Below are 10,839 nucleotides of genomic sequence, written 5' to 3' on the forward strand. Positions count from 1 at the left end.
GCCGGAAGTGGGCGGGAGGCAGGAGACAGCAGCCAGAAGCCAGAGCCAGGACGAGTGGCTGAAGGCTGACGGCATGCCTTGGCATTTCAGGCTTGTGTATTTCGAAAACAAAGGTAGTGTCTCAGGACTTGCCTTTTGACCAAAAATATAGTCCTATTGCCCCTCCCCCCCCTTAGCAGTAAAAACATCCTTCAGCTGCAGTACAATAGCAAGCGATTTATTCATATCCTTATTCATTATCCTTCTGGCGGCAGCCTCAGTCGATCTGGGTGATGGAGGCCTCGTCGTTGCTGGAGCAGCGGCTGCTCTCGCCGTCCGTGCGGTACTTGATGGAGTCGATGATCTCCACGTCGATGTCGCAGTTTCCCTGCCCGCCGCCGGTGCCGCCCTGCGAGGAGTTGCCCTCCAGGCCGGCGCCCGTGTCGCTGGAGCCGCGGCCGCCCATCGAGTCCTCGTCGCAGAGGTCGGGCGCGGAGAGCGAGGCGCTCACCGAGGCCGACTCCGACTTGGCGTCCGCGTCCTGGCCGCTCTGGGCCTGCGCCTGGTGGGCGGCGAACTGGCTGTAGAGGCGTGGCAGGTGCTGCAGCATGTAGCTGGCTCCCGACTTGGAGAGATTCGCAGCAGCCGCCGCCGCCGCGGCAGCTGCCGAGAGATTCGCTGCGGTGCTGCTCCCGCCGGCCCCCGGATGGTTCTCCTTGGCCTCGCCCAGGTCGTAGTACTTGGCGTAGTGCTCGAACTTGCTGCCCAGCGAGCCTGCCACGCCCCCCGCTCCGGCCTGGGCGTTGGCGCAGAGGTTGATGGCGTCGCTCTGGGCCGCCTTGGGAATGGGCACCGTGAAGGCGGAGCCGTGGCGCTGCTTGGAGAGCAGGCTGCTGGCGAACTGGCCGGAGCTGGCCCCCGCGCCAGGACCTGCGCTGGGGGCGCTCTCCTCGGCGATGGAGGCGCCGCCGTTACTGCTGGAGAGCGGCGAGACGTTCTCCTTCTTGCGGTCGTAGATGTGCCCGGAGACCCGCAGGTCGATGAAGAAGTGGAGCGGATCGATGCCGTACGGCGCGTACAGCGGCGGATACCAGACGGGGGGCGGCGGCGGCAGCACCAGGTCCTGTGGCGGCAGGGAGGCTGCCGGCGGGGTGTTGTCCTGCAGGACGCTGTCCACGGCCCCGCCCAGGGAGGCGTTCTTGCCGCCGTTCGCCGCCGTGGATGTGGGTGGGGCGGGAGCCGGGGCCGGCGGTGCTGGCGGGGCTGTGGCCGTGGCCTTGGTCTCCATCTTGGGGTAGCCGTAGGGAGCGATGGCCTTGTTGGTGAGTTCCAGGGGCTTCTCTGGGGCCATTTGCTGCAGCTGCTGCTGCTGCTGCTGCTGGTGTTGCTGCTGCTTCTCCTCGGCGTCGCGTCGCTCGCGCAGCTGCTCGTAGTAGGGACGATGCGACCAGGACCTCTTCCGCGGACGCCGCACCAGGGCCGCCTGCTGCTGAGCCTGCTGCTGCTGCTGCTGGGCCTGCTGCTGCTGTTGCTGCTGCAGCTGCAGCACCCGGGCCGTCTCGTTGTTCCGCGCCTGCACCAGGGAGCGCAGCATGTCGCTGAAGAAGAAGTTGTTCGGCCCCACCGGGGCGGAGTACAGGTAGGGGGGCGTGGCGGCCATCAGGCGACTCACGTAGTCCTGGTTGCGCATCTCGTGGATGTTGCTCTTGCCCCGCTGCTGCTGCTGCTGCTGCTGCTGGGTTTGTGGCGCTGTCGAGGGGTCAGGGGGGGCGACGGCGGCCGTGGCGGTCACGGGAGTGGAGGGCGCACTGGGCGTGGCGTTGCCGGACGGGGCGGAGGAGGCCACGGCGGTGGAGCTGCTGCCGCCCGAGGAGAGGCTGCTGCTGTCCTTCATGCCTGCAAGAGACGATTAAGTAATTAGAATGGAATCACGGTATCCTGCCGCTCCGGCAATTCGGAACACATTTCCTGGTCCGCAGCCAAGGTCCTTCTGGTCCTTGTGCCTGCGCTGAGGCATTTGCATTGTCTTGCAAGAAAGCCCCACCTTTTTCATGCTCTCCCCGAGACAATTAAGTCTGCGTTTCGGGGCGCCTCGGTGTGGGTGTCCTTGCGGGCATCCATTTCGGAAAGGAGACTCCTTTAGTCCCCCACTGCCCTGCCTGCGTCCTGCCAGCTAGTCCTGTTTGGCTTTGTTGTGGCACATATTGACGCCCCCTTCCTCGCTCCGCCACCAAGTCCTGGCATTTGCATAGAAAAACAGGCGACAGAGCCCCCCGCAGGACCTCCTCCCGGCGAACTGCTAATAAGCTCGCACACATCGCGCCAAATTCCAGTAAATTAAATGTTTCAACAGCAGGACCCCCTGCTCCCAGCCAGCTCGCTCCTCCCCCAGGAGTGGCAACTCAATTGTTGGGCCACTTGATGCCGCTGTCGCTGCTGTCGCCGTGTGCCGGCTGCTTGTATCCTGTTGTGTCCTGTGACTGTGACTGTGCCTGTGCCTGTCAATCCTAACCGGGAACTGTCTCCCATCACCACGCTTCCCCCAGAGCCGTGTTGCTCTTTCATTTTCGCATTTAAAAAGTTTTTAACAAGCCCACGGAATGGGGATGCCCTGTAATGGGTCGACTCGGGGTATGCCCGACTCCCCTTGAGATGGGAGGACTGGCGCCCAGCCCCGGGAGACCTGACACAACAGAGTACCTCCCCGTCTATACCTCCGCTCGACAGGATTCCTCCTCATTCATTAGCTCGCCTTCTGGCTCTCCGGCTGGCGCATGTTGGATTTGTGGAGTTTCCATTTTTATTGTTTTTTCATTTCGCTGGAAAAATATATAAAGTTTTCAACTGTCGCAACTGGCTGGAGGAGGCCGTGGAGTGGGGCCAGGACGCAGGACGAAGGCGGAGTGATTTGCATTTTTTGGCAGCCATCACTCGGCCGAGGCCGGGCGGGGCGGGGAGAGTGTTGCGACAAAGTCGAAATTAGATTATGCTAATTAAGGCATTGGGCGGAGGGGGCGTGGCACGGAGCAGCGGCAGATTCCGGTGGCGTTGCACTGATTGACGCGGGCGGAGTAAGGCCCTCCGTATTGCCGTATTTTTTACGGCGTAACTGGCAGCGGTTTAATATTCAATCAACAGCTGTCGCGAACTTTTTTATGGCCCGAGCCCAAGTTTCTGCACAACTTTCGCAGCTGCGGACTGCAGACAGGAACAGGACACTGGAGACGGACGACGGGGCCCGGGAGCTCTGGGATTAATGCGCAAAGTGCAGTGCGAGTTGGTCCGACTTCTGTTTGTCTTTCGTCTGGCGCGGGACAAGCTGGAAGCCAACTTCCGCGCAGTCCTCGCCGAACAAGGACCGGCAATTAAAACCAAGGCACATCTGAATCTCGGCGCCCAGCCACCACCCGCCGCCGACTCCTGGCCGGCTGATTGATGTCCTGCCAGCCTCATCAACCCCTGGCGGATGGGGTTGGCAACCCTTGCGGCACACACTTAACAGCCACTTGGGCCGGGCCACCTCATAACATAATTACAGCATATCAAACGACGATAAGCCGTCCTCGCAGAGCCCGTCCCAGGAGTGCCGAGCCACCCCCAAGGGTTCACCTCATGTGCATCCCCCTTCCGCTTCCCCGCAGCTCCAGGTCTACTCCTGATCAAGACCGTTCGCAGATTCCGGTGGCGTTGCACTGATTGACGCGGGCGGCCAACCAGGGCGATCATATTCTGCTCCCATGGACCTCCTTGGAAATCCGCGAAAACCCATATATGGGCCCGAACGATAGCTGTATCTCAGCCAATTCCCATCCGATCCTTGCGAAGGATACCTTAAACGCTTTCTTTTTCGATTCCCCACAATTCCGCATCAAAATATGGAACCCCAATATTTTTTCGATTTTTTCTCAAAATTTTCCCATGGACCTCCTTGGAAATCCGTGAAAACCCATATATGGGCCCGAACGATTGCTGTATCTCAGCCAATTCCCATCCGATCCTTGCGAGGGATACCTTAAACGCTTTCTTTTTCAATTCCCCTTCATTCTGCATCAAAATATGGAACCCCAATATTTTTTCGATTTTTTCTCAAAATTTTCCCATGGACCCCCTTGGAAATCCGCGAAAACCCATATATGGGCCCGAACGATTGCTGTATCTCAGCCAATTCCCATCCGATCCTTGCGAGGGATACCTTAAACGCTTTCTTTTTCGATTCCCCACAATTCCGCATCAAAATATGGAACCCCAATATTTTTTCGATTTTTCCAAAATATGGAACCCCAATATTTTTTCGATTTTTTCTCAAAATTTTCCCATGGACTCCCTTGGAAATCCGTGAAAACCCATATATGGGCCCGAACGACAGCTGTATCTCAGCCAATTCCCATCCGATCCTTGCGAGGGATACCTTAAACGCTTTCTTTTTCGATTCCCCTTCATTCTGCATCAAAATGTGGAACCCCAATATTTTTTCGATTTTTTCTCAAAATTTTCCCATGGACCTCCTTGGAAATCCGTGAAAACCCATATATGGGCCCGAACGATTGCTGTATCTCAGCCAATTCCCATCCGATCCTTGCGAGGGATACCTCAAACGCTTTCTTTTTCGATTCCCCTTCATTCTGCATCAAAATATGGAACCCCAATATTTTTTCGATTTTTTCTCAAAATTTTCCCATGGACCTCCTTGGAAATCCGTGAAAACCCATATATGGGCCCGAACGATTGCTGTATCTCAGCCAATTCCCATCCGATCCTTGCGAGGGATACCTTAAACGCTTTCTTTTTCGATTCCCCACAATTCCGCATCAAAATATGGAACCCCAATATTTTTTCGATTTTTTCTCAAAATTTTCCCATGGACCCCCTTGGAAATCCGCGAAAACCCATATATGGGCCCGAACGACAGCTGTATCTCAGCCAATTCCCATCCGATCCTTGCGAGGGATACCTTAAACGCTTTCTTTTTCGATTCCCCACAATTCCGCATCAAAATATGGAACCCCAATATTTTTTCGATTTTTTCTCAAAATTTTCCCATGGACCCCCTTGGAAATCCGTGAAAACCCATATATGGGCCCGAACGATTGCTGTATCTCAGCCAATTCCCATCCGATCCTTGCGAGGGATACCTTAAACGCTTTCTTTTTCGATTCCCTACCATTCTGCATCAAAATATGGAACCCCAATATTTTTTCGATTTTTTCTCAAAATTTTCCCATGGACCCCCTTGGAAATCCGTGAAAACCCATATATGGGCCCGAACGACAGCTGTATCTCAGCCAATTCCCATCCGATCCTTGCGAGGGATACCTCAAACGCTTTCTTTTTCGATTCCCCTTCATTCTGCATCAAAATATGGAACCCCAATATTTTTTCGATTTTTTCTCAAAATTTTCCCATGGACCTCCTTGGAAATCCGCGAAAACCCATATATGGGCCCGAACGATTGCTGTATCTCAGCCAATTCCCATCCGATCCTTGCGAGGGATACCTCAAACGCTTTCTTTTTCGATTCCCCTTCATTCTGCATCAAAATATGGAACCCCAATATTTTTTCGATTTTTTCTCAAAATTTTCCCATGGACCCCCTTGGAAATCCGCGAAAACCCATATATGGGCCCGAACGACAGCTGTATCTCAGCCAATTCCCATCCGATCCTTGCGAGGGATACCTTAAACGCTTTCTTTTTCGATTCTCCTTCATTCTGCGTCATAATATGGAACCATAATATTTTTTCGATTTTTTCTCAAAATTTTCCCATGGACTCCCTTGGAAATCCGTGAAAACCCATATATGGGCCCAAAGAATAGATGTTTCTCAGCCATTTCTAGTCTGGGCATGCATCGATTTCCTCTAAAATATACCTAAAATGTCCAATAAATCCCCCTGGAAACTCCATTTATCGTGTGCTCCCGTAAGGCCTGATCCGGCCCTGTGCCTCGTTTAACCCCCTCGCTCCGACCTCTCTCGGAACACACGCAGACACATGAACTTGTCGGCTTGTTGGTGACATGTCGCAGTGGTGTTAACGGTACATCGTTTGACTGCGAATTAAAATAATGTGCCACTTGTGGCTTGTGGCTCTCCGAGTGTCCATGTGCGTGTGGAGGGCACGTGTGTGTGTTGTGGCAGACAGACTCCCTGTCCGCCCCAGCCCCAGCCCCAGCCCCTGGCCTCGTCCTTGTCCTTGTCCGTATCTGCGTCCGCATCTGTGTCCGGATCTGAGTCCGTACGGCCGGGGCCCGTGTGCCGGCGTCGCCCGAAAATTTGACAAAATTTCATTTGCAACTTTGGCAAAATCGAATTTGATTTGAACCCTTTCTGGCAGGTCCTTGCTGCAAACTGATCCGGCTGTTTGGGGTGATGAGGTCCGCCCGGGAGGCACATGAGTGGTGGGCAAACAGTTCTCATTTAGAGTGGAGCTCATGAGGACTAGGACTTCAAAGTAATGGGGATCACGCAAGTAATCGTCTAAGGGCACTTCACTAAGGACATCGGTGCCCACAGTCAGATACTTCCGGTCAGATACTTCGCACTTTCTTCAACAGTTTCTCACCTTCAGGCTTCGAGTTGTATCTCGGATCTCGTCCACTTCAAAAAAAAGAAACAAAACTGGGTCTGAGCCACAAAGACACTCCGGCAGGACGCGAGAGGATAACGGTCTGAGCCTGAACTGCCGCCGATGACAGTTAAAAATCAAATGAAATAAATGCCAGCAGCCGCGCGGAAGCAGAGCAGCAGGATGGCAGCAGCAGCGAGTCCTGGGGCAGAGACAGAAGCAGAAGCAGAAGCATCAGAGTCGGAATCAGAATCTGAATCAGAGCCAGGGCCAGGGCCAGGACTAGGGCCGTGAGGAGCAGCCGAGGACGAACCCGAAACCGCAACCGAAACCGAAACCCAGCCCGAGACCAGGACGAAACAGGACGAAGCGTGTTCGGTGCGATTTTAAAATTATGAATTGTTGGAAATGAAGCGAGGCGTAAGCTCGGTGGCCTGCCGGTGGGAGGTGGATGGTGGGATGGGTGGATGGGTGGTGGGTGTCCTGGCGGTGGGTGGTGCGCCCCAGCCGCTGTGGCAGTGGTGGTGCGCATCGGCAGCAGCAGAGCCCGAGCAGAGTGTTGATGGAAACCACCCCCAGAAGAAGCTCGGGTTGATCGCTGGAAACGAATCAGCATTTGGACGTCAATCAGGAGTGGCCGCATAATGGAAAATAATAATTTAAGTATTCCATCCGAGGAATGGACTGAAGTGGAGGTGGAACTGAACTGCCGGGCCTCTAGGCTCGATAATGGGAGTGGCGAGCGGAGTGCTCGGATTAGAATGTATCTCAAACTTTTTATTTGAAAACAATGGCCGGCAGGACGCAGCGGCAGTTCCCAGTTCCCAGTTCCCAGCAACGTTTTCAATTACCATCCACTGGCGGATGTGGATGCGGATGCGGATCCTGGCTCACTAGAACAATGGATGTGCAATCTTTGTTGCTAAAACGACAGCAACACCACCACCCGCCCGGGCCAGGAACTGCACCGAGGGGGAAAAGCTTATAATTTCTATTACAATGAAAGCATGCGGATGTGCGGATGCGGATGCGAATGCGAATGCGAATGCGAGTGCGGATGTGCGGATATGTAGAGCAGTGTGTGCTGAGCGGCCTTCTTCGCTTAATTTTTTGCCGCTGCCGGGAGCGACTGTGCGACTTCATTAGCGACACCTCCCTGTTGCCACAAGCTGTTGCCAGGCGCTTGCAGTTGGGCGGAGGGAGGTGGGAGGCGGGAGGTGGGTGTGCGGTGCACTGAGCGAAATACGTTAGGGGTTTGGCTAACTGCCAACTACTAGCCAGCATCTCGTTCGTGAATCCACTCCCCAAAGCCAGGAAGTTCTTCCCAGTGTATTACATGTGCAGCTCGGCATTCATCCCTCCGCCCGGCTCGGCTGCTTTTTAATTCCTTTTTGCACCGAGCTTGTTTGAAATAAATACCACACTTTTCGGTCGGGCGTATTCTTTCCTCTCCTTGCTTTTTTCAAACATAGCCTGCGTGCCCCCCTGCCCACGCCCCTGCAAAAAAAAGCTGCCATGGCTGCACATCAAACGTCAGCACGGAAGGAAGCTGTAGCTGTCCGAGGGGGAGGCAGGGCAGCAGGGAGGCAGGGAGGGCTGGGTGGAGGGGGGCGTGGCAGAAGTGGCATTGTCTAGTGGCCAAAACGAAACCTATCCACTGCCAAAGCGGAGGCTGTGAATGTTTACACTTTGGATTTGGTCCTGGTCGTCGCACGTCCCCCGTCCCCCGCCCCTCGAGTCCTTTTTTTTTTTTTGTTTGCCGTTCCCCGAGTTGGACTCTCCTCTGGAGATTTTAAATGTATCTCGGTTAACGGTTGTTATGGCAATGGGCGGGGTGGCAGGGCGCCGGGGGCTACAGCGTGTAGCAGCGGCTGTTGCACTCGGAAAGGATGCTTGTGAGGGAAATTTCGGATTAAAAAATCAAAAATAAAAGGATTCAAAGCGGAAACACGAATTCTACTGCATACTTTTAGGCCATCAACTATTTTTAATTAATTCACTTTAGTAGTCATTTTTTTGGGTGTGAGCAGAGCGCTTCCAGGACCTCTTTCGGTCTTTCGGTCTTGCGGTCTTTCGGTCTGCACGTTGCGATGGTGTCCTTCCTTCGCAGTCCTTTTTCCGTATTGTTGCATGCAGCGTCTCCCACATGCCACACAATTTGTGCCACTTTTGTGTTGCGCATCCATTTCCGCTTGGCTGCCACCACCCGGCACCCGGCACCCGGCACCCAGCCCTCCAGCCCTCCAGCCCTCCAGCCCTCCAGCCTCCACCCACCACATTATCCTTGCTTTTATTATCATTTTTTCAACATTTCACTCGAGCGTTGATTGAAATGTTCGCCGAGCGCACAAACATTTGCCACAAACAAGGATGGCAAGGATATCGATATTTTAAAGGATATATAATGTTACTCTTACATTTTGTTCAGCGACATAAACGACAAAAAACGTGAATAATCTTAAATACGCGCTTAGTTTAAGGACATACTGGGTGGTGAGTGTACAGATCCTTGTTTCAGATCTGCATCCCTGGTGGGTGGTGCTTCTGGCCCGGCTGGCTTTGTTTGCTTGTTTGCCTGGGAATTGCCTGGGAATCCTTGCCGCCGTCGCCCCTTCCCCCAAGGACCTTCGGTTTTTTAGACTTTAAATGTCTGTCGTCCTGGCGGTCCTGTTTTACGCTGATTGTCATTTGCCTTCAGCCGCGCCACCCACCGCTATTTATGAGTGGCTTCCGTCCATCATCCATCCATCCATCCATCCATCAAGGACATTCGGGGCAGCGGATAGATGCCCATGGGCTCGGATTTTTGGGCCTTCTTTTGTTTTTCCTTCTCGCCTTCCTTTTGGCTTTTCAATTTCCCAAAAATTGTCCTGCGGCTAATGAATTAGTTGGCCGGATATTTGAAACTTTTTTTTTGGGGATTCCGTATCCATTAGATTGTAATTTCTTCCTTTAATGAGGCGCTCCTTTCGGGCGCCTAGCGCCTAGTCCCAGTCCTTGGAGCCTTCAACTCCTCCAGGACAATGCGAGCCATCTGGAGCGGCTTAAGTGCTGCCGGCGTCGGATTTGCCAAATATCCGCCAGATACTCGAGCGACAAAAGAAGTGCTAGCACTCACAGGAGCAGGATACACATCCATTTCCATATCCCTGCACTCACGCAGTCTGTAATCGCTTTATGTGCGCTTTGTTGACAATTGTCAAGTGGCTTTGGTTGCAGGGGTGGGAGGATAAGACGGCGAGAGTGAGTTGCGAATCTGGGGTGGAACAAGGCCCCCACCAGATCCTGGAGGACATCATCGACACCACATGTTGCCGGCAACAGATGCGCTGGATTGCAAATTGCTTCAGGTAAAGTGGGCACTGAGAACAGTGCAGGAGCGGGTTTCAGATTTAGTTCTCTAGAGGTCCTTTGAGAGCAATGTCCTTCACCATTACGGAATCAAATGTATGGGATTTGAACAAGCAGTAACATTTCTCCCTGTGTAGGCACATCGCTTTATTGAGACAGTTGGAATTCAGTCAGTCATCCGTTCAATTTGCAGCCTCGGATTCGCCTGGGGAATCTCCGTCCAGGCGCGGCAAGGCAACCAAACAAATAAAGGACAAACAAATAAAGCGACAAACAAATTGGCAAATATATTTGCGACATTTCGTGTCAATTACTTGCAAATGAGAGTTTCGCAGAAAGCAATTCGAAACGACTTAGCTGCATTGATTCTCAAAATACTTGTCTTATTTCCGAAATACATTCGCTGGAGGAGCCGCAGCCACCACCTCCACCTCCACCCCAAGGTCCTGGCCACGCCCCTCCACGCGGCCCAGCCAATGGCAGGCGAGCGGTTAGGAAAACTTTCGTATTTTAGTTGGCGCTTTCCTCGCCGTTCGTTGCCTTTCGTTAGTTTTCACTCCACCCACCTAGTTTGCTGGAAAAAAAGGATACCAAGGAGTCCTCCTATCACCGCTAGGGGGCGGAGGATAAAAAAATCGGCGGCCTAGACTCCTCGAGTACCATACATGTCCTAAACTCTCGAGGTTTTTCAGAGTTTATTTCTAATTCAAAAATGGAAAATATTAAAGTTAAAATATAGAATATGTACACAATTATATATTATCTTATCTAAAACATATCACAAACAATGACTGGATTTATATAGTTTTTGAATAAATATAAATAATTAAAAACACATTCAGTAATTACAAAATATAATTAATCGAATGGTGGGTCTACAAAAGTACTATATTTTAAGCCTTACCTTTGAGCTTAATAAATCAAGCTTATATTGATGTTATAGCTT

General features: G+C 52.8%; 1 protein-coding gene across 1 annotated transcript; it reads right to left on the minus strand.

Moving 5' to 3' along the window:
- Positions 1-203: 203 nt before the first annotated feature.
- On the minus strand, positions 204-6,771 carry LOC6503809 (protein enabled). The gene is made up of 2 exons (XM_032452682.2): positions 6,540-6,771; positions 204-1,875 (listed from the first exon to the last, which is right to left on the minus strand). Exon 2 carries the CDS (start codon positions 1,871-1,873, stop codon positions 257-259), a length of 1,617 nt encoding a protein of 538 aa, XP_032308573.1. The 5' UTR covers positions 1,874-1,875; positions 6,540-6,771; the 3' UTR covers positions 204-256.
- Between the last annotated feature and the right edge of the window lie 4,068 nt (positions 6,772-10,839).

The sequence above is a fragment of the Drosophila ananassae genome, chromosome XL, assembly GCF_017639315.1.
Source record: "Drosophila ananassae strain 14024-0371.13 chromosome XL, ASM1763931v2, whole genome shotgun sequence".
Lineage (NCBI taxonomy): Eukaryota > Metazoa > Arthropoda > Insecta > Diptera > Drosophilidae > Drosophila > Drosophila ananassae.